The sequence below is a fragment of the Ammospiza nelsoni genome, chromosome 16, assembly GCF_027579445.1.
Source record: "Ammospiza nelsoni isolate bAmmNel1 chromosome 16, bAmmNel1.pri, whole genome shotgun sequence".
In the NCBI taxonomy this organism is placed as follows: Eukaryota; Metazoa; Chordata; class Aves; order Passeriformes; family Passerellidae; genus Ammospiza; species Ammospiza nelsoni.
In genome coordinates this window covers 9,977,570-10,001,072 of record NC_080648.1, presented here as the reverse complement: position 1 = coordinate 10,001,072, position 23,503 = coordinate 9,977,570, and the positions used below count along the sequence as shown (strand labels likewise).

Sequence of the window (23,503 nt, the reverse complement as noted above, 5' to 3'; positions counted from 1 at the left end):
GGCTGGGCGGGCACGCGGAGGGGCGGAGCCGAGTCACACCGAACCGAACCCAGCCGAACACGGCCGAGTCACACCGAACCGGGGCGAGCCTGGCCGAACCCAGCCGAAGGCAACCCCGTAGAGACCAAGCCCGCCCATCCGGACAGAGCCGAGTCCATCCGAACGCAGACGAGCCCAGCCGAGTGTGTGCGCCGCGGGTGCCGGTGCCGGAAGGAGCGGCGGGGGGCGGAGCGGGCGCAGCCGGGGTGAGTGTCGGTGTCGGTGCTGCCCGAGTCCCGGAGCACCTCAGGCTCAGCGGTACCGGGTGAGCGGGGTGGGTGGTGAGGGGTCTGTTCTCCCCAGCAGGACGCTGGGCCGTTCCCGTGTCCTGCCGGGAGCGGCCTCCGGGCCGCGGCTGGGCCTGCCCGGGGGTCCCTGCGCGCCCCGACGAGCTGCGGCCTGCGCGGGGCCCGGGGCCGGCCGCTCTCCCCCTTCCCTCCTATTCCTTCTGTCGCCTCCTTTCTTCCCCCCGGCACTGCCCTGGGGCTGCTCGGGCCGGTCCTGAGGCTGTCACGGTGCTCGCAGGTCCCGAGTAGCGCTGCCTGCGGGGGTCTGTGTTGGTGAGGTGCCTTAAGGAACCCCGTAACCCACGGGTGCCCTCCAGCATCCCTGGGCCGTCTGCCGCGTTGTATAGACAGGGCAATGCTTGTTTGAAGTGTTGTTATGTCTTCAGAAGTTACTGCTTTTAAGGGTTTTGTTCCCTGTCAGTGAATGTTCGGCGGCCCTGCAGCGAGGATGTGCTCTGACAGCTGGGCTTTGTGAGCCAGGGCTGCCGAAACCTCTGCACCAGCTGCCCTTGGGAACTCGTGGGTTGTAGTGCTGTTCTCATAGGCAAACTGCTGTCTCAAAAATTAGTTGCTGTCAAAAAATTATCAGAATACTTTTAGAAAGTCTATGCTTTTATCTAATTTTCTAACTATGCCTTTCCTTAGCTCTTAAAATACAAAATCCAAGTGCAGTTTCAAATCAAAGAGTAAACTGTGTTGTAGAATCTCAGTTTAGCCACCAAGTTTCCTAGGGATTTTACTTTTGTTGCGTGTGGTAATATTTTTTAATGTTATGGTTATCATGTGTGAAATTATAACTTTCAAGTTATCATGTTTCCATCCTGCTTGAAAAACTAAAAATACACCCTTGGCAGTAGGCTTTAAGCCATTGCTTGCAGGTTGTGGTTTCAGACTGAGCTGTGGCTGAAACTGATGTTTGGTGCTCTCAGGCTGGACTGAGATCTCTTCTCTTGCTGACAGTCCCCACACAGGTGTAGCACAGTGTGTTCCCAGTACTTGCAGAGCTGTTCTTTTGGGTGTCACTGGTTTCTGTTTCCTCATTGTCCCATAAAGGCATTTAAAATGCTCTTTAAAAGCCTGATACTGTCTCTTACCTTAACTTCAAGAGTCTTCAGAAGTGAGCACTGTCCTAAGGTTTGGAAATGAAATTATGAATTTTTAGCTAGGAAAAACACTAGTTGAGTGTAGGAGGAAAAAATTTCCTGGCTTTCAGAAGATAAAAGAGTTGTGAGTGAGTTTGCTTGCTAGTCCATGCTGTCAGCAGCTTTCCCTCCAGGAGGCTGGCTCGGTGTTACCAGAGCCACTGTGGAGAATTCCTCATTCTCCAGTCTCAGTGAGTGAACCCAGGTCCTTGGGCTGTGGAGTGGTAGAATGGCTGCACAGGAGTTACTGGGTGATGCTTTGCTGATGGAATAACATTGACCAGGGTTGAAGGGGATGTTTTTCAGTGGTACACGTGTCACTGAAGTGATACTAGAAAGTTAACTTTGGTGTCTTTGCAGTGGAGACACAGTGAGCTGGTGATGTCTGTAAAAGCAGTTGGTGTAAAAGACTGTCTTGGTCCAGCACAGCTTTTCATTTAAAACTTTTGTCTGCTTCCAGTGGATTATTTTCAAATCAAGCCTTGAAAAAACATTAAAATAGTACCTTTATCTCCATCATGGCTTGTGAACAGTGATTGCTGAGTCCTCATTGTTCTGCTTTTGTGGTGTTTTTAACGTGAGCCTGAGAGTTTGAGTCTGTATATATTCAACAGCCTCAGCTCTTCCCTGAATTTGCTCTCAGCATAACAACTCTCCAACCAGAGCAGAGTCACTCTGGTTTGTAATGCTTTGATTTGACACAGCTATGAATTATAAAGTTTTCCTATGTGATAAGAGCAGATTTAATATCGCTATTCAAATATTACCTGTGTGCCTTTACAATTAGCTGTTCATTTTTTTCCCATTTTGAAAGTGTTTTCCTTTAACTGCTGCCAGCTGATATGGAGGTTGTTTTGGGAGGATTTGGGTAGCTCTGTTTCCAGCACCACTTTTCTTATGGTGATGGAAATTGAACCTGTATTAATGCCACTTCAGCTGTGTTTGTGGAGTAATCCTGCTCTCACATTAATCATTTGAATCTCGCCCCTTAAAGTTTTTCTGTAGTGCATGAAGATTGTTTTGGTTGATGTTTTTTGTAAACCTAAGTGTAATAGATGGAACAGGTTAATACAACTGAACACTGAAGTTATTCTCACCTCAGTAATCTGAGCACTTCTCTTACATCACGCTGTTTGCCCTGATTTGCAGGTTATTTGAGTCGCTGGTTTCCCTAAGCCCCACAGAGGCTTTTCTCCATTGCTATTTTGCTCAAGCAATAAATAAATCTGCTGACGTGCGTGTTCTGCCATGTTTGCTTATTCTTGACCTTTGATTTTTAGCTGTGCAAGGGACAGTTTCAGTCATGACATTGTGTAACTGGGTGTTTATGCATTGACAAGCATATTTGATTGGTATTCTTAAAAATTGTGCCTGTTGCAGCTGCTGTGTTGTTCAGAGTCATGGTTAAAGGTTTAAGGGTTAGCTGTGGCGAAACCAAGACACCTGGTGCTTTGTCATCTGAACAGATTTTGTTCCAGTGCAAGCAAAGGTCATTTAAATATCCACTCCTCTTTCCACATTAGCTCTGTATGGTGTACCTGTTGTTGCATAGCAAAGAAATTCTGTCGTGAGTGTAGCTGCTGTGATGGATGCCTGGGTTTTTGGGCTGGTTCAGACCTGTGTTTTGACTCCTGTGTGCTGTGCTCTAGGCTCAGAGCTGCCCTGAAGTCCTCTTGAGATGCCCCAAGGCAGCCCTGCAGCTTCTGAACAAGTGTGCTGGGCCCCTGTAGCAGTGAGAATGCCTCTCCCAGCTGTGTTTAGCAGTGCAGCCCAGTTTTTCCAGGGCAGCCAGACTCCAGTGTCCACAGGGGTCATGTATTCCAGTAGGAATTAGCTGCTAAAGGTTTCTAAGGATGTTGCCCTTTAGTCTCCAAGAGAACTAAAATGCTTACAGTTCACTGTGTCAAACTGGTGCTTTCAGTGGGATTTAGAGCACAAGTTTGGTGAGGAAGAGTTGAAGGAGCTGGGGAGGCTCAGCCTGGAGAAAGGAGGCTCAGGGGGAAACCTCATCACTCTCTACAACTCCCTGACGGGTTGTAGCCAGGTCAGGGTTGGTGTTTTCTCTCAGGTGACCAGTGACAAGACAAGAGGAAACAGCTTCAAGTTGTGCCAGCAAAGATTCAGATTAGGTATTAAGAAAAATTTCTTCACTGAAAGGGTGGCCAAGCCCTGCACAGGCTGCCCAGGGCAGTGGTGGATTCACCATTGGAAGCCTTGGGGATGTGCCTTGGGGACTTGGTGTAAGTGTTGAACACAGAGGTGCTGGCCTAACAGTTGGACTCAGTGGTCTTAGAGGTCTTTTCCAACCTCAATGATTCTATGATTATCCTCACTTTAGATAATGAGGAAATTAAGATGAAAGCTAGGAAATTCATCACTCATGGCTACACAATGAACCTAGTATGGGCTCTCAGCTCAGCTTGTTATTGAATCCAAGCTGAAGGAATTCACTGGGAAAAAGTGGATTTTTTAAAACAAAACTTTTGCATTAAGGTTTGAATTATGGCAGCCTGTGCAGGGCAATACAGGAGGTCACTGACTTTGAAGGATAGTTACAGTGCTTTGTGCTAGGTAATTGTTTTCCATAACAAGCCAAACAGACAGGTTCTGTGTGGACAGGATTTATTTGGTATCAAACTTCTCTAGATTCAATTCTGCAAAACTTCTTCACCTCTTACTGCCTCCACTTTGAACCCCAGCAGCTCCCAGGGGTGGCTGGAGCTCCAAATCTGCACTGATATCCCTCTAGTGCCCTCTCTAAGTGCCAGCTTTCCCCAGCTGAAAAGTGAAAATCCTGTTGAAAATCTTCAGTGGATCATACATACCTTCAACAAATTGTAGTTTGGATAAAATTATTTTTACTTTTTGCAAAGACTTCAGTCCATGTAGTGTTTTCCCAAGGGAGGGGAAAATCTTTGCTATTGTCATTTAACTGGTCTATGATACAGTTTACCAAAACCATTTTTTTTTAAACACAGGATTTTAAATTATTTTTGTTACCTATAAATATTTTATGATGCTTAATGTGCTGTTCTGACAGAACTTAAATGTATTATGTTTTCTCTTTATTTCAGACTATAAGATTCAGATATGTTCCTATTTGATTGGATTTACAGTGGTTTCAGTAGTGTATTGCAGTTTTTAGGTAAGTCATTATTGTTTGGGGCTTTTCCTTTCTGCTGTTCTCGTGTAAAATATCTGTTCACTTGTTATCTTCAAATAAGACTGCTGGGTAAATAATAATATTTGGTTTGGTGTACATTCAGTAACACTCAAACAAAAGTTTCACTTATCAATACTGAGCATTTCCAGAGTGTGCTCTCCACTCTGTCTTACATTAACTCTTCTTGAAAAAAATTACATTTTATTTCATGATAATAAAAGGTCAGACTTTTCTAATCATACTACATTTAAGCTGGTGTAATTCACATGGCTCTTATGGGTCTTGTCCTGATTTTTCTCTGCTGTAAAGAACTGAACTCAGTTATTTAATTCAGTTCTTTTGCACATGAGGCTATCATTTCAGAATCCAAATAGAAGGGACTGTCTGCAAAAAATTAGTGTCAGATATTAAAACTCTTTCTCATGTTCAGCAGCACCTTGTTCTGTGAGTTTTTGTTCTGTACCACAGAAATTAATGTGAAACTTCACTGGCACCTACTCAAGAGCCTCAGAAAATTATTCCCTGTTCAAAAAGTCTGCAATCCATATCAGTCCAAGATGAAAAAACCCCACAACCATGAGGAAAATTAATGTTAGGATTCAGTTAATGTTAGGATACTAAAAAAAGGCTCAGAAGTTGCAGATCACATAGGTAAAAGACACAATTTCCAAGTTGAAAGGTTTTTATTGAAGTGGTCAAAAAGCATTGGAGGCTAAGAAGTCATAGCAAGCTGTGCCACCTACCTTTTATCAGTTGAAAGTTTAAAGTTTTGCACTGAATGTCAGACCCTTGGCCTGCTATCAAAATGTTAGCCAGTGAAATTTTAACTAAGTTGACTAATCTTTCTTATCTCTTCTTCCTTAGCTGCACAGTGATTACTGCACACTGGCCTGCTCTTCCATTCCTGTGCAAGCAAAGGCTAATTCTGCTGAAAGACAGAGGAGCTTGAAACAGCTTCCTCTTTTATGCCCCTCTTTTTCTAAAAGAAACAGTTTCTCTTTGCATTTTCAGTTGTAGTTAGAGTTGAAAAAGACAGATCATAACATTTGGGAAACTGCCACAGTTCCCTGTGCTGTCTGTCAGAAGGTTAATGGGATCACTTTAGGAAGAACATCTTTGCACAAGTATACTTCTGGGAGGCACAAAACCATTTTTTAACTTGTATATATGTATAAAAACTCAGGTCTTGGTGTAGCCAGTAGCTGAAGTATGGCTGCTTGTTAGTCTTGTATTTCTCTGAAAGACATCTGGGAAGTTTGAAATGTTGTGGTGCAAGCAGCAACATCTGACTGGGAAGCAAAGACTCCTGGATCTGCTGGCTGAGAGGGGGAAAAATATTTTTGTTTTCCTATAGGTTAGGAGAGTTTTGGTTAACTCATAAGGTGAGCATGAACTGGAGCTCTCCTGTGATGTAAGTTAGTATATGAAAATGTTTGTCCACTTCTTTCCCTGTAACCATTAACACTTTTTCCTCCACTCCACAGTTTATTAGTTAGTGTATATATGGGCATGTGAGGAAGTGAGTTTGGGAAGTAAAAGTTGTTGTACATGAAAGAACTATGAAGACACTCTGCAGGACCTGGAGTAATAAAGATCATTAATGAAATAAGACGATGAATAGGAGAGAATATTCATTCCTGCAAGTTACAAAACATGTCCAGCTGGAATGTGATCCCTGAGATTAGCTCAAAGGCAGAGGTGAGCAAACAGCAGTGGTGTAAAGGTCTGCTGGGCAGAGGCACCTCTGTCCCTGCAGTGCTGCAGCCTCAGCAGGGCTGGCTCAACACCCCAACACACAGGAGCATAGCACTTTACAGAAAATAGGGTTTTTTTGTAGTACAGAACAGGATTGATTTTTTGGTTTTAAGTTTATTTTATCTTAATGTTTTCCTTTGAATATCAATGAGTTTGAAGCAGTGAAAACTAATTCTGGCAGAGGATACAGTGTTGACAAGTTGTAAGAGAATTGCCCTTCCATAATCTCCAATTTAAGGAAATATGGTGTTTGTGTTTTAAAAAATCTTTCCTCTCCTTCACAGCAACTGTTGCATTTCTGGGGTTACAAGTGGAGGGGGAGAAGAAGGTCAGAAGACATTTTTATAAAGAAGACAATCAATGAAAATAAAATTTCTTGTTAAAGCATTGTCACATGGGACAAAGTGTGTCAGAGTGTCCTGACAATGCCATTCAGGATGTAGCCAACAGTTTTCCTGGGGATGTGGGTGAAAGTTACTTTTTGTCCAAATAATGTGTTAGACAATATTAAAGAATTCATTCACAAATTATGATTATTGATGTTGAATCCAATTTCTCTGTATTATTGTGATTGAGGTCTGAATTTCTTTTTTGTCTCAGACAAGTGTTTTGCTGTAATTGAAGGTAGGTGAACAGAGTTCAGGTTCAGATTGGCCCATGATCCAGAGCCTGCTGGATCTGTGCTGGGTCTGTGCCCATCTCTCCACCACCTGTGAGCAGAACTGTGCTTTTGCTGGGACAGAGTAAACTACACTGGTAGCATTTAGTCCTGTTCTGTCAGAAGCTTTTCCTAAGCTAATGGAATGTATTCCATGATTGACACATTCACACCAATTTGTGCCTGTCCTGCCAAGCATCCTGTAAGCTGCAGGTTACCTGGTACAGCAGCCTTGTGGTAAGTGGGAATGTCATTTGTACAGCGTGGATAAAGGGCACTGATAAAGGTGTGCTGGAATTTGCCTGGTCTGTATTTTGTACTGTGACTGAACACTTTGTTCCTAGGAGCAAAATCATCTCTAGTGCTGGAAATGAACTGTGTTGAACTGATTAATCACTAGGTCATTTTTTCTTCTAGGACTGTACAAGAAATCAGGCAAACTAGTGTTTCTTGGACTGGACAATGCTGGAAAAACAACACTGCTGCACATGCTCAAAGATGACAGACTGGGACAGCACGTCCCTACGTTACACCCCAGTAAGTTCATAGTGCTGCTCCTTAGCTAGAAAGCATTTGAAGAAAAGCAGGATCTGATTATGTCAGATCTAAGACCACCAGTGTAACTGAGGAGATCTGAGATTTTTGGGATTGCAATCCATGGATAGTTCAAGTAATCTTAAAAAACAGTGTGTGTAGGATAGTTCAGAGTGTTATATTTAAAATTAAGAGGTGAATATCAAGCAGAGCAATGAAGCAGAGAGTTTGTACTATAGAAGCTGCAAGAAATAGGGACTTGAAATTTTTGGGACCAGCTTCTCTGTATAATTAGAAAATCAGTGTTTGTGTCTCAGAGGTTGCTGTGTAATTGTTATCCAGGTAACCCTGCAGGAGAAAAAGTTCAACAGGTTGAAAATGTGGATTGGGGAAGTCTAGTAAGGAGGTGAGAAACTGGGAAAGGATATGAAGAGGAGAAGCCTTGAACAGTATTGAAAACAAAATGCCAAATGCAAAATCTTTTTTGCAAACCAGATGTCAGAGCCAACTGTTGTTTGTGTAACATGAGGGATAAATAATGTAGGAATACTCTGCTCTTCTTAGCATTGTAGATATTTCACACATGCTTTAATGGTTAATAACATTTTGGTGATACATGAATGTGCCATTGATTTTGGGAGAATGTATTACTCTCATGTTCTTCTTGAATAACACAATACTGTAAAGAACCAAAAGAAAGTAAAATCTATGTGCTAGAAGGCCAGATTTTTCCAAAGCGCTGCATAACCTTCACCTAGAACATAATTCTGTGTATTTCCAGCTTCAGAAGAGCTGACAATTGCTGGCATGACTTTCACTACCTTCGATCTGGGTGGACATGCTCAAGGTAAGACTGTGTGTTGACTCACTCAAGCTCACTGAACTGGGCTGGAGTTTGCTTCCAATCAGAAACACAGCCCTGCTGCAGAGACTGACTTCCCAAACTCTTCTGTGACATTGGCTGCTCTTTTGCTCATCTCCACCATTTATCACAAATCACAAATACGACTTAGCAAGAGTTGCAGTAGAGGAGAAACTTTTGATTAATACTGTGAGGGGTTCTGTACTTTGCATTTACCTTCATTTCCTTGCATTTACCTTCAAACTTACCTTTGTTGACATAATTCTTGGGGAAACAAAAACCATTTCCACACATCAGCATTCATGTAGGATAGAACAGTGATAACATTAGAGTGAATTATGGTTTTGTTCTGTTATTTCAAGCTTTGTAAAACATGAATTGCATTCCAAAGACTGGCAACATAAGCTAAGAATTTTTAAAAAATCAAATTAATAAACCCACATGCACCTGTTGCTTTTTAATTACCAATGTGCATCACTCTGTTATTTGGGGATTATTTTGTTTTAATTTCTTATTTTCCCTGTAGCTCGCAGAGTGTGGAAAAACTACCTGCCTGCAATTAATGGTGTTGTGTTCTTGGTGGACTGTGCAGATCATGAAAGATTGCTTGAATCAAAAGAAGAACTTGATGTAAGTTTAAATAAACTTTTGAAAGTTTGAGCTTCTAAGAAGTAAGCTCAAATCCCCAACAGACCTCTGCTGTCACCTGTAAATGAGTAGTAGTGATTTGACCTTCTGTATTTTAAATTAATCAGTCCTCCTTTCTCCATTCCTTTGCAGTCACTAATGACAGATGAAACTATTGCTAATGTGCCTATCCTAATTCTTGGTAACAAGATTGACAGACCTGAAGCCATCAGTGAAGAGAGGTTACGAGAGACGTTTGGTCTGTATGGCCAGACAACAGGAAAGGTATTGCTTGCTTTGTGGTTTTTTGGTTTTTTTTTTTTTTTGGTGAGGTTTCTTGCTTGGGCAGTTAGTTTGCCTTATTTGTGTGTTGACTCTAGTTTGCTCCAGCTATACAAAATAAATGTTTTTCTAATTTATAAAGTACTTAGTACATAATAACAGTATATAGAATGAATCCCAGAGTCTCTTTGTGTGTGTATGTTAAATGTATGTCTACTACAACTTTTTACATAATTAACCACTTAAATACATGTGGTATTTAATGCCACATTTTTTCAGAGAAAAGATATTTCTATCTAGAATAATTTTTAGTACTTCAACTTTCTTATGCACTATTTTTAAACAATTTTCAGAGGCTATAGTTGTAGAGTGAATTATGAGAGAAAACTGAATAGAATCTTTTTCATTTCAAGTGCAAGCTTTAATAATTTTCTACCTAACATATTTGCCTAAAGCTTAGAGATAGATTTACACCATTGTAGAAGTCTAAGTTTGTAGGTTGTGGAAAAGAGAAAGTTCCTACTGGCATCTGTAGCAACAAGGCAGATTTCTAGATTCAGATTTTCTCCTTTAGCTGACCAGCTCTGCTCAGAGCACCTGCCCTGCAATTCATCTTTGCTTATTCACTCTTAGGTGCCTCCCTTTAAGTGCAGTGCCAGTCATAATTTAGGTCAGACAGGAAGAAGTCTGTATTTTCTTGTTTGTTGCATTTTGCAACAAACTTGTTTTCTGGTCTTTCCACCACATGTATTTGATGAAGATTGACACCACTGTGAATCTCCAGTTGAACAGCAGCTTTATTGCACTGTGCTGATTTTGGCAAGCAAGAACATGGCATTCATGCTTTGGTCAGTTCTAAAATTTGTAGCAAATGGTTTTTTTATCTGATTGGAAAACTGTTGCAAACAGAGCAGGGAACTGTGACTGAACACCAAATATAAGCTCTAAAATTCTCTTTGCATGTCTGCTTTTCTGTTCTGGTTTCACATCCCCTCTCCAGTGTGGATGCACGTGAGAACATGCATGGTGCTCTTGCACACAAATGACTGAGTTTAAGGTCACATGTTCTTGTCTCTCTGTGGAGGTGTCAGGCCCAGAGAAGCTGGGGATGCCCCATTCCTGGAAGTGTTTTCATGTCAGTTGGACAGGGCTTGGAGCAACCTGCGATACTGGAAGGTTGGATAGGTGAAGGTCGGAAGGTTGGATAGTAAAGGTCCTTGCCCGTGGCAGGGGGCTGGAATGAGATTAGCTTTAAGATCCCTTCTAACCCATCCCATTCTATGATTTTAGATTAATTTATTTTCCAAAATTCCAGTGTCAGACACAAGTTAAATAGGGGCGTTCCATAGAAGCAGATGTCCATGTGGAATCGATGCTGTTCATAAGGGCACTGTAAGGACATGTTTTATTTCCAAGGAGCTGTAAGGGGCTGTGTGTGTCTCTCTGCAGGGCAGCACACCACTGAAGGACCTGAATGCCAGGCCCCTGGAGGTGTTCATGTGCAGCGTGCTGAAGAGACAAGGCTACGGGGAGGGGTTCCGCTGGATGGCCCAGTACATCAACTGAGCCTGCCGAGCTCCCAGCAGCACACCCTGCCCTGGGCTCCATGTCTGCTCCTTTTTGATCACTCAGTGTACGTAACTTGAATTCATTTGACTGTTCAATTTTAAAAATACACATTTTTAGCTAATTCTATCATTGATGCTAAATTGCAAGTGTGAGGATTGTGAAATTATTTCGAGCAAGTTTGTAAGTTTAAATGCCACAACCTGTGAGCTTTCTAATCCCATGCAACATCCTTTTGCAGCTTTTAATTTAATGAGTCTCCAGCACCATTTTTGGTCAGAGCAACTTTCCAGTACAGTATGTTTGAATGCACTTTTTAACAGCTGAAAACGATGAACATGTGAAAAATATTTAATGCTTATGTTAAATTTTTTATGTACTTTTTTGAAACTGGTTTTATAACTTTAGAGTATATAACCATCTTTCAAGGAATAATAAATAATTAGCTGATGGATAATTGCATGATGCCTTACAGTTTTCAATAATACACTTTCTTATGCAACGTCATGCAATAAATTTAAATCCAGTTTTGGCATCTTTAATGGGAAATGTTTCATTTGAATGTGTCTTAACTAGTGAGGCTGATCTGAATATGTGGGATATTTTCCTGAAACACAAGCAGGCCACAAAGTAGTTTCATTGTAGATTAGAGTAAGGTGGGTTTTTTCAGACTACTAAATTCTATTTATTTTAGGATTTTTCGTAGTAAAGGAAAAATCCACTGTGATGCCCTTATAATTACCACAAATACAAAAAGTCTAAATTAGCTGTGCCAAAGTAAATCTTGAATTAATGACAAAAGTGGTCTTAATCTACTGGTCTCTTGAATTAAACCCTTGATGTGACACAAGAAATACAGTTTCTTTCTGAAGAAATAAGAATACCCCTGCACTAAATATCCCATTTCCAATTTCATTAATTTTTGGGTCTACCAGAAGACTTGCCCATGAAATTTCCTGGAAAAAGAAGGGGTTGCCATTGCTGCTTTTGCAAGTTTACCAGCTCACACTCATTGGCCAGTTTTATTTTTAGGGCAAGATGGATCCTTTTATGTGGTTTTGCCCTGAAACCTGACCAGTGTGGCAGCTGCTGGATGCCCAGGGCACTTATTTCTGGGGTCAAATTCAGTCTCTCTTTCCCGTTTCTGACTGCTTTTCCCTGCTTCTGAGTGTTAGTTCCCCAAGGAGGAAGCAGGTTATCTTTGAAGAAAGGATGCTGCAGCACATTTTATTGATGCTGGCTGGGAGCTGTGGTGGGTGCTTTCTTGTGCTGGGCAAGTTTTACTCCTGATTTGCCAAATGAATGTGGGGTTTCAGCCCTGGAGTCACCATTTCAGTCTGATGGGTTTAAGTTTCACTGTGTAGTTTGTTTTGTCCTTGTACAAATACAAACTGCTGCAAGTTGTACTGAATCCTTTTACTTCCTCTTGTACATCTTCTCCAAGATACTTTAGGCCTTATGTTCCAATATCCATGGCAGCAAATGTATTTCTGACTGGTTTGATTTCACAAATAACTTCCTTTTGACCTCTGGGCTTGAATCTCATATCTAAAGGCTGTAGGCACAAAGCAAATAAATTAGACTTACTCCTTGCCCAAACCTGAACTGGTATGATTGAATATTGATGATCAGTTCCCCACAGTCCTAGATTGTGCATCTGAATAATTCAGAACCTAACTAATATAAATTGTAAATGAAGTTTATTACTGCAGAATCACATGCAAAACATTAAGCCCAGTTTGTGTGTGGTGCAGCTCAGTGTGAGGGCATTGGAGGGCTTTTCCAAATGACCAACATAGAGAATTCTGCATTTTAATTCATGCTCAGCTGTGGAGTGGTGTCTCTGCTGCACAAATCCAGACTGGAGGCAAGAAGTGGCCTCTCACCACTGTGTGCACAGTGTGTGTCTTCACTGCCTACAGCCAGTATGTAGGGAATGTGCCTCTTGGTTTTTTCTCTAGCTTTTTCTGATGATGGTGATAATGCAGAGAACCACAGCTGAATCACTAGATGGTGTAAATATTAAAAGTACTACTTGCAGAGTCACATTGTGGTGTTGATGTGAGGGATTTGGGACTGTGTTGCCTGTGCTTATGGAAATGAAGCTGGAAGTGGAGATGTTGTGCTGCAGTTCCACAGGCTGAGCCATTGCATGGGCTTGGAGGGTCCTCCTCACCTGCTCTTCCAACCAACTGTGAACAGCAGCACTAAAGAAAAGGGTAATCCCATTACAAATTAAAAAGGAAGGGAGGTGATGGTGCTTAAAAGTGTGTGTTAAGAATAGTTCCCAGTGTTGTGGAAACACCCTTGGTTCCCTGGTTCCTGCTCTGGGATGGTGGCTGAAATGTTATTGTAATAAGGGCATGGAGAAACCTGGACCTGGTGTTATCCAGCTGGGTATGTTGTTGGAATAGGTGATCAATGCTCAGTGAAATACATAAATAAACTTGCTCTATTTCATTTCATTCAGCAGAGGAAGGACCTTTCTTCTGTAGTTTACATTCTGTTGTGCAAATGAATGTGAATGAGTGTTGTGTGTCTTTGTGTGAAGACTTTATTAATAGACAAATTTACTGATGAGAATTTTCCCTGGTGGTTCTCATCCCCACCCCCTCCATATCCCCCTGGCCATTTATTTCTATTTTATTCCTATGACTGTGGCCAGTCTTGCTTCAAAACAAGTAATGTTCACATTTGGGTCTGACTTACGATTTTTTTTTTGCACTCTTGACTATGCAGATTTTAATTGAACATCACTTTAAAGAATGTGAAAAAGAAAACTCATTAATAAAGATGTTATTTATGAATTGTCTCATTTTGTTTTTACATTGCAACAGTTCCTTAAGAGAAATGAATGCAGATTTCTAAGATCCTACTAACTACTTCTGACAGTGGCCTGTATTTCACAGGAGTGACCCCATTTACCAGCATCTCTGGGTTGAAGATTTCTTTTGCTTGGATGTAATTAAGAATTTAAAAAAAAATTAAAATTGGGGTCTAGTATGTATTGTATAACTGAGAGGTGATTGCTGTATTTCAGTCTTGGTTTAATGCATTTTTCAGCAACAATTATTGGCATTGGAGATGGGCAAACTCTCCAAGCTTTCTCATTCATCCTGTGCCAGATCAGGATTATTTCTGTGTTCAGGTCCTGACTATGATGTGCCAAAGGTGACCTGTGACATTCACTGGAGTACAGTACCTGCATGCATGGGAGCTTTATTGTGTTTTGATAATTGGATATGGGCATCAAATAAAGAACATTTGTCATTCACTTTTTATAATAATGTCAGTTCAGAAAAATGATGGAGGTGGTCTCCAATCCCAGTGAATTCACAGGTGTGCTGGAGGTCAAATTGTTCTTCTCTTGTTGGTCCTGTCAAAGTATTTGGTTGTTTCCAACCAGAGTCCAGTGTTTCTGTTGATCACAACGTGCTCACATTTAACACACTGTTGTTGGTTGTGGACTGAGGAGTTACATTTGGGCTTCATCCACTGGGGTCAGTGGGGATGTGTAACTTCTTGCACTTGGACAAACCACTCTTTGCACTGGTGTTTCTGTTCTGAAATGTGAGTGCACTAAATGTTGAAAATTGTAATTTATAAAATAAACTGCAGAAGAAAAGCTAAAGGTGAAAGTGTTCTTTAACATGTTGTCAATGCATTTGTTATTATCTTGTCCCATCCTATGCTGGAAATACAACCATTGGGAATAGAAAATAAAATTTTGTTTGAAATTTGAAGGAGTTTTAAACAGGTAGTTCTTGTGAAATCGTCAAAATCAGGAAAAAAGTGTGCTCAGTATATGGTCTAGGAGTGAGTTTGGGTTTTCTTGCGTGGATATAGTAATAGTTCTGTCTCATTTTTGCTCAATTTCTGTGCATGGGTGTATGAAAAAAAATCCTCTATCTGGAAAACTCTTTGAACATGGAAAAAAATGCCTTTCCTTTGTTGCAGTTCTAAAATAAGATGGAAAGATATAATCTTAGAAGTGAGTGATACATCCTTAGAATCCAGCTGTGCTCTAGGATTGGCCCTCCTGGTGGGACTAAGGAGTGGGGGTTGCCACGGAGTTCAAATTTATGAAACTGAGTGTAGCCCACAGGAGAGTGTGTTAACCTACTGTTAAGAGAACTATTTTCCAACCTTAAGAATACATTCTTCTTAGTTTACATTTTCCAAATTATTTTTTGTCTGCTTTTGAATTACAATTAAAAATTTGATGAGCAGGTATGGTAAAATAATAATTTAAAAAATATATCCCTTGTTTTTCTTACGACCCTGTTTCTTACTGCAGATGTTGCATCATAGTGAGAAATCTTATGGTAATATTTTGGAGCCTTTGATGCCTTTCATTTCAGGAGCTTTCAATCTGCTAATGTTGCCTCATCGTCCTTGTGAGTGGAAGGGCTCCTGTCCTTGTTTTCCCTCTGGTGCCAGTGGTGGCTGGAGGGATTGGGCCATGCTTGGGCTCTGCCTGAACAAGAAGAGCTCTCACAGCAGCCCTGAAGGAAGTGGTGCCTCCCTAACGTGGGCACTGTTTGCCCATGTCTGTAACAGGGTGACAGAAGCCTCCCTCACACAGAAGCTGCTGGAGATAACTCACAAACCTGATGTCAGGTAGTGGCACACTAATTGGGGGTAGCTTTATTCCAACACTGTGATGCTTAAAAATTCTGAGAAAGAGACACCTCTATCAAAGAAGAAATTCTGCTTGTGTTTGCAGAGCCATTGTCAGGCACAATGCAAGAGGGAAGCAGTATGAAGTTTACATGAAGTTTGCCATTATTATTTTGTGAGAAATGAAGAAATCCCAAAAAGTTCCCCTGTGAGTAGTTGAAGTTAACTGAGCTGCTGTGAGTCTCACTGCAGTGAAGAATGTGTAACAGATCCTCACACATGTGACTGAGGGATGAGTCTATTTATGTCTCTGTAAACATGAAATTATGAAATGCACACTATGGAGATGGGGCTGGTGAAGTCCTTGGCTGACCTGGTCAACTGCTTGCACCTCTCTGGGAGTACAGAGCAAATTTATATTTGCTGCTGAACATTGTGCTGCTGGAAGATGTTTAGTGAAAGCAATGCAGGTTCCTGTAATAAAGCAAAAAAAGCATCCTGTGTGTTACCAGATAAGAGGGAAAATGCTGTGAGTTTCTGTAATAATATCTTAGACACCTTGTGTGCATAAGAGCACTTGACAAAGACAGCATCTAGAAAAAAATCACAATAATTCTTCTTTTGTATGTTCCAGATTTAAAATAAGCAGATGTGTGACTGAGACTTGGATCCTTTCTGCAAAATATAAAATAAGTGCAAATCTCAAGATTGCAAAAGAAGGAAAAAGATGTGAGAGAAATGGGTGATGGAGACTTTACTTTTGCACTCATTAGACGGTACCAGTGGTGACCTGCACAGGACAAGGGTGTGCTGGGGAAGGAGCTGGTCCTACCCTGAGTCCTTGGCTGGAGCTTTCAGGGATCCAGCCCATTGCCACAGGGAGTGAGTGGGAGGGCACTGGGCAGGTGCTTGCTGGGACAAGGAGCAGCCTGTCTGTGCAGGCACAGGAGACCCAAAGGCTGCCCTGGGAACTGGGTGAAAAAGTCATGCAAGGAGGGACAGCAAAACTCCATCCAGCCTGGCCCTGAACAGGGACAGGACAGCCTGTCCTGGAGAGCCTCTCTGGGCAGCCAGGGCCTCACCACCCTCACAGGGAAGGGTTTGTCCCTAATATCCAGTCTAACCCTGCCCTCTGTCACTCTGATCCCATTCCCCCTTTTCCTGTCCCTTCATGCCCTTGTCTGAAGTTCCTCTCCAGGTCTCTTGGAGCCCCATTAGGTGCCTGAAAGGTCTGTGAGGTCTCCCTGGAGCCTCCTTGGCTCCAGCATGAGCAACCCCAGCTCTCTCAGCCTGTCTCCAGAGCAGAGATGCTCCAGCTCTCAGAGCATCTTTGTGGCCTCCCCTGGAGTTGCTCCAACAAATCTCTGTCCTTTTTATTTACTCCATTTCTGATGTTCTCATTTTGCAGAAGAGGCAATCAAACTCCCACCTCATTTTCAGCAAATGCTTGAGCACAGTCCTTTCAGAAACAGATGGTGCCCCTCCATTCACACACAACATCCCCCAAACTCCTGCAGCAGCATGTGCCTTCCTCTCCCTCCTGTGCCATGCAGCCCACAGGGCATGTGTTGCAGCACTGCGCCTGACCCCTGCAGCCTACATTGCTGTGTCTGCCTGGGGAACAGCCTGCTCCCAGTCCTGACCTTTAGAAAGTTTGTGGGGTTTTTGAGCTGAGTAAAAAATCAGGTGAAGTGGAAAGAGCAGCCTTCTAGCCCACAAACCTTCCACAGCACTGGAAATGCTCTCAGTGGAAAGCTGTGCCTTGATGGGAAGGATTCAGTGAGGAGCCTAGGCTGGCATGTTACTGCTGCACAAGAGCCAAAGAAAACCCCAAAACCCCAAATTCAGCTCATTCCCCCCTGCCAGTGCACCCATACCCCATATTGTCTGTCTGGGCAGCTCTGCCAGCAGTGAAATGTTGATGACTACTGTGGAAATTTTGACTAGAAATTACTTTTAAATGGTTTTACTTTGAGCTTCCTAATTGTGTACAAAGGACAGCATAGAAGAGTATGATGGCAATAAAAAAATGTGTTAAAATTTCTCATTAACTGGCTACTTGCTGTTAAGGAAAGCCAGAAATTTATGCCCCAGTTTAAGTTTATCATGGTGTGCAACCCACTTGTGGGGTACTTAGCAGAAATCATCCTAGTCATAGTTTAAACATTCATTTTATTCCCCCTTTCAAGTTATGTTCTTGTACTTTTCTTTGCCTTGGACACACAGAATCATAGAATTGTTTAGGCTGGAAAAGCCCTCTAAGACCAAGTGCAACCATTCACACAATTATTAGTGTTAATATGATTAGTGTTATATGTTATATAATTTGTGTTAATATGCTGCTCTGGGCCCTGTGCATTCCTCCTGCCCTTGAGATGAATCCCAGCCCAACTGGACCATGGCAAGGTTTGCTGGAGCACTCAACACTACAGCTGCAAGAGATTTGAGCCCTGATTTAATTTATGTCCCACAGGGAACTGCAGCATCAGGTATTTAGGAGAAGATGCTTGAGTATAATTTGATTTTGACAGCTATGGGGTTAGAAGGGACAAATGTTGCCAAAAGTCTTAGTTTCTTTTCCTTATTGGTACTTATATGGTTGCAGGAAGACAGCAGGAGAATTTGGTGCATCAGGTTTTGGTGCATAGGAAAAGCAGGATCAAGCCTTTCATTTTGCACCTTTAAACTCTCAAGGCTCAGTTTTGCTTATTCAAAATTTGTTCATCCCTCACATGCTGCTGGTGCTGCATTTGCTGGACTGGGGTGATGTATCTGTGAGTGGCAGAGGGGATTCTAGCACCAAAAGAGCTCCTTTGATTCAGATTTCCAAAATATATGGTGAAGATCTGTGTAAGAGCTTCAGTGTAGTGGATAATTTGGATGTGGGCCTCCTTTTCCCTATGAATTTTTGTAATTACAAGTGTCTCATTAACCAACAGTTGTGTTTTCTGCCTTTTGGCAGTTTATAGAAACTTGATATTTCCAGGTTTTTCAGCTCTATCATTTAGATACTTGACTTTCCTTGCAAGCATTTGTATTAAAACATCAGAAGATTGGCAGTGAGATGTGGTTCATGTGAATGCTCCTCATAAAAAATGATTACAAAAGCAAACAGAACTCCAGGTTCACTGAGGAATAGGAGCAAACCAGCCATGAGTCAATGCAGAAATGAAGTGCCTATTTATTGGTAAATAAAGGCTGGCTCCCATTCCCTGCTTCCAAGCCCACGTGCCCCTGAGGGGTTTGGAAAGTGGTGATGCAAACTGATGAGTCACAGTTTAGAACAATAGTTTCTTCATGTGAAATGACTCAGGATAAAAGAAAAACAGGTTTTTCAAGAAGCTGATGAAATTACAAAAAAAAAAAAAATTAAAATAATAAACCAGTAGGACATCTTGAACCCTGTGCTGAAAGTATATCTGTTTCTAAAAGGTGAGGTGGTGGGTGCTTGAGATAAGGGGATCAGGTTGTGCCTGCTTTCAGCTCATTTTCTACTTCCAGAGCAGGCATGGGGATAACCAAGAGCAAAGAAAAAATAAAAGTGTATGAGCACCATGTATCAAACAACATCTCATTTAGCACTGAAGGGTGGCCTTTGTCTGCACCACAGTCCCTGCCCTCTCCTCTTTGCCCAAGAGGGCAGCACTGTGAGGTCTGGTGGGATTTTCTTGGGATGGGAGATGTCCCCTGCCATGGCCCAAAGAGCTTCTTCAGGAACCAAGGGCTCTGCTAGGGACAGTGCTATAAAAATAACATATCCATATTATAGATGTATTATCTGTAATATATCCATATTAGACATATCCCTGTTTCCTCCAGTGAAGGTGGAATATGCTGCTCTGTAGTTTTCATGGCCCCTCAAATATCCATTCCAGGTGTTTTGTTGAGTACTATTGCAGAAATTATCACCTTACAAATCTGAATGCAAATACGTACAATTTTTTTTAAGGATTTAATTACAACAGAACAAATAGGCAAAGGGGAAGGCAAGCTACAGTCTGTCAATGAAAACACCATAATCAGATTAATACAGCAGGCCAAAACCCAGGCTTATTTCCTCTCTGTGCTATTTGTATCACATGATGGGTAGCAAATTTCCCAATACCCTTCCTCAGCCCTTTGTGTCCTACACTTTGCTGGGTTTGTGTGAAGGAGGAGGGAGCTCCTGTCGTTCTGGGCTTCTGGCATCTCCCCAGTGCGAGGACCTCATCCCCAGCTCAGGTGTCCTTCCAGTCCGGGAAGGATTCCTGCTCTCACTGCTTTCCTTCCATCCATAGGTGGCAGCAGGCTTTACAATCTTTAACCTCTCACCGCTGATGTTTTTTAAGAGCTCATGGAGTTGTGCAATGATCTCCAGAATTACTGTGCACAGAGCTGGGGAAAGAGGAACGGATCCTTCTCAAGGAATGAAACGTCCTTTGCAGCTGTTTACTCAATTGTTGAATTGTGAACACAAACAGCAGAAAGTCAAACTCGGGAGCAAGAAAGGGCAAACAGGCGCCTGTTTGGGGCCAGCATACCCTTGCAAAGGACAGCAATTTCATCAGATAAGCAGCTCAGGAAGACTAATGTGGTTAGCAGCTTTCCCCTGCAAAAGTATGCAGTGGATGCAAAAAGCCGTGGTGTGGATTTCAGCAGCTCTGCTCTAATTTGCTTTGTGTGCCTGTGCCTGCAGCTGGGGATCTCTCCCCTCTCTGCCATGGTGTGAATTGCTCTGTGGCTCAGCTGAGGTGGCAGGGCCAGCTCTGCATGCTGGGGACACAGCGACAGCAAGGGGCAGAGTGGCTGCTCCTGCTCCAGCAGCACATGGAGCACTCTCTGCTCCGTGGTGGTGTCAACTGCAGCTCCAAAGGCTGCTCAGCATCTCCAGGGCTGGGATCTCCCGATCTCCATCCTGATGCCTCCACTTGCCACAGCAGCTCACTGGCTGCCCTGGGCTGTGAGCCAGCCCTCCTCCAGCCCCCACCCCAACTCCTGAGCATGGAGGAAGGTCAGCATCGCTGTCTCTCCCCACATTCATTTCAGGCTGTGAGCCCCTGCTCGAGCTGCTCACACCTCCTGGGGCCCTTGGTGCCACGTGCCAAGCACACTCCGGTGCCTGGCTGTGGTTTGCCTTCTACTCCCATGTGTGTGGTGCCAGCTCACACAAACAAATCAGATCCTGCTGACAAGGACCAAAAACCACGTGGGCTGGAGGTCAGAGGGCTCCCCAGAATGAGGCACTGAGTCACAGCCACCTCCCAGGGTGATTAATTGGGAATTTGTTAGAGCATGGAGAAGGAAAAGGTCAGCAGCAGGTGCACTGGCCAAGGGTGAGGGAAACCTTCCGCAGAAGTTATTATACTTCTAATCAATCACTGCTCCAATTGAAGGAGACATTCTTTTCCACCTGCCCTGTAGCTGATGGGGTGTTGCTGGAACAGTGGTAATGACTCATTTGGAAACCACAAAGGTGACAGGAATTTTGACAGACAATCCTAAATAACCTTGCAAGCTTTACAGGGTGCTTGTAAGATTAAATAATAATAAAATTGTAGTTACAGCAGTGCCTATATGCACAGGGACCTCTGTGACTTGGTCTGGAGGGGAGGCATCCAAAGGAGAAGAAGAAAGCCTGGGTTTGTGCATGGATGGATGGATGGATGGATGGATGGATGGATGGATGGATGGATGGATGGATGGATGGATGTCTTGAGGCTGGGAGGGTGCAGGATCAGGCTGGTGAGCAGAGGGGCTGGAAGGGGCCATGGTTCCCCTCAGCAGGGACAGAGCCCATCCAGCTCTCTGCATGTGCTGGACTGGGGGCTGTGCTCAGCTGAACCTCAGGGAAAGGCATCTTCCCCACATTTACATCCCCAGCCTCATTTTCTGATCCTGTAGGGAAAAGCACGTGCAGATTTAAATTTAACTTTTCCCAATAAGGTGATCAAATACCTGCTTTACACAGCTGGCTCTCACAGGGCAAGGAGGATTTCATGTGCAATGCTGGTACCAGTGCTGGGACATGGCACACCCATGGCCATGGGTGACATGGGCACCGAGGCTGCCACATTGCTGGGCAATCATTAGCCCTGGCAAGGGGATGGCAGAGCCCCTGCTGCTCTGCAGAGCTCTGGAGTGAGGCACAGCCTCCTGTTTACAGCCAGGAGCTGGCTCTGCAGGCACAATTACCCCTATTTTGACACCTCTCAGGAGCACTGAGTGACGGCTCTTGGAGAGGAGCAGCAGCTCCACTCAGGCTGCCGCTGACAGTTCCAGATGACAGGAATATGAAGGCTTAATTATGATATAATTAAGTTGAAGTGATCATCTCATGTCTGTTTAGTGTCTAACATAGAATGATCTGGTGATCTCAGTCTAGTTTGCAGTGGCCTTTGGTTACAAACCAGGAGTATGGGGGTGGGATTGGGTGCTGAAATCCTGGGGGGAAAAGGGGGTCAGGGAGAGAGGTCCTGCCTGGGCAGTAAAGGCTGCCCAGGAAACTGGGCTTCTGCAGTGTTCTGCCTGTATTGGGTGCATTTTTGCTTTGCCTCCTCCAGGAACTTCCCAAAGAATGATTTCTGTGTCAGACAGCTGTGAGTACAGCAGTTCTTCATCTGCTGGAGCATAAAATGCAGATTTGTGCGTGACACAGGCAGTGGCTGACCTGTGCTGCTGCCTGGCCTGGGCTGGGAAAAGGGGGAAACCCTCAGCCTGGATCACCCTTGCTGGTCCTGAGCACCCATCTGCCATGCTCCCAATACCCAGGAACACACACAAAAAAAAAATTTTCAAGATAACCACTATTCAAACCACTAATGTATACCCCAGCTTCTTGGTAGCTGGCAATGTCAAATTTCCTTGGAGACAAAGTTCAGAGGATGGATCCTATCCAGGATGAGCACCTGCCAGGGGCTGCAGGGAACCCTCTGTGCTCTGAGTACCCCAAGACTGAGCCTTGGTGATGGCTGGTGCCCCACAGAATCACACAGGGTCAGAGAATATTCTGAGTTGGAGGAGACCCACAAGTATCATTGAGTACAGCTCAGCACACAAGTAAACTCTTCTCTCTCTTCCCATGTGGAATTGGATTTTTCAGCCTTAAATTCTAGGAATATAATTTTTAATTTACAGATATTCAAGATATCTTGCCTATCTGCAAATGAAAAACTGTATTTATAGAGCTAGCTATCTATAGGTATTTACCCTTATAGATTTTCATATATAGATATCTCAATATATTCATTATAGATGTGCCTGTAATATACTTTTATAAGACTAAAAACCTTTGTAATTTCAGGAAAGTGTGGATGGTGGGTTGCTCAGCTGTAATTCCTGAGTAGCTTCTGTGCCCGTGGGTGGGAGCTGACTAAGGAGCAGCTCTTTAACCCCACAGCTCCAGCACAGATTTGCTCATTGGTGGTTTCTGGTGCCAGCCAGCCTGGTTTGGTTGTTCTTCTCTTATCAAGAGTAGGTTAGGAAATGTTAGGACAACTGTCAGGCCTTGTTTGTGTTTTGAAGGCATTTCATGTTGGGGTTCACATCTGCCTTGGGAAAGCCCAGAGAGGGGCTGCAGTGAGTGGGGGACATTGACATTAAAGTGTCACACAGTGGAAGTCCTGCTCAGGCTGGGCTCTGGTCTATCATTCCCAGCCTCCTTCTGTCCTGCTGCTCTCACACACCAGGGGCCTGCAGTTAATTCCAGGAGAAGCTCAGCCATTCCCCTCTGGCTCAAACAGTCCATGCCTTTACCCAGAAGAGATCTCCAAGTGCTTTTTGACTCTGGGCTGGGGATGCAGCAGCTTTGGGCAGCTGAAACCTGGCTCTGTCTCTGTCAGGTGGATTCTGCTCCATCACTACAGCAAATGCTGCTCTTAGTTATTTTCACCATCTCTTTGCATTAACCACATTAGAAGTAGCTGCTGTACAGCCAGGCAGTGTTTGTACCTGACAAGAGAAACGATTTCAGACTCTCCACCCTTCTCCTGT

General features: G+C 43.3%; 1 protein-coding gene across 2 annotated transcripts; it reads left to right on the top strand.

The window, feature by feature from the left end:
- The first annotated feature begins 18 nt into the window (after positions 1-18).
- Positions 19-14,546, top strand: SAR1B (secretion associated Ras related GTPase 1B). Of its 2 annotated transcripts, none has more exons than XM_059483486.1 (7): positions 19-245; positions 4,543-4,613; positions 7,462-7,581; positions 8,360-8,425; positions 8,967-9,070; positions 9,221-9,352; positions 10,799-14,546. In XM_059483486.1, exons 2-7 carry the CDS (start codon positions 4,559-4,561, stop codon positions 10,913-10,915), a joined length of 594 nt encoding a protein of 197 aa, XP_059339469.1. In that variant the 5' UTR covers positions 19-245; positions 4,543-4,558; the 3' UTR covers positions 10,916-14,546. The 2 variants fall into 2 exon arrangements, with proteins under 2 accessions (XP_059339469.1, XP_059339470.1); XM_059483487.1 differs by having other exon boundaries at positions 238-304.
- The last annotated feature ends 8,957 nt before the right edge of the window (positions 14,547-23,503 follow it).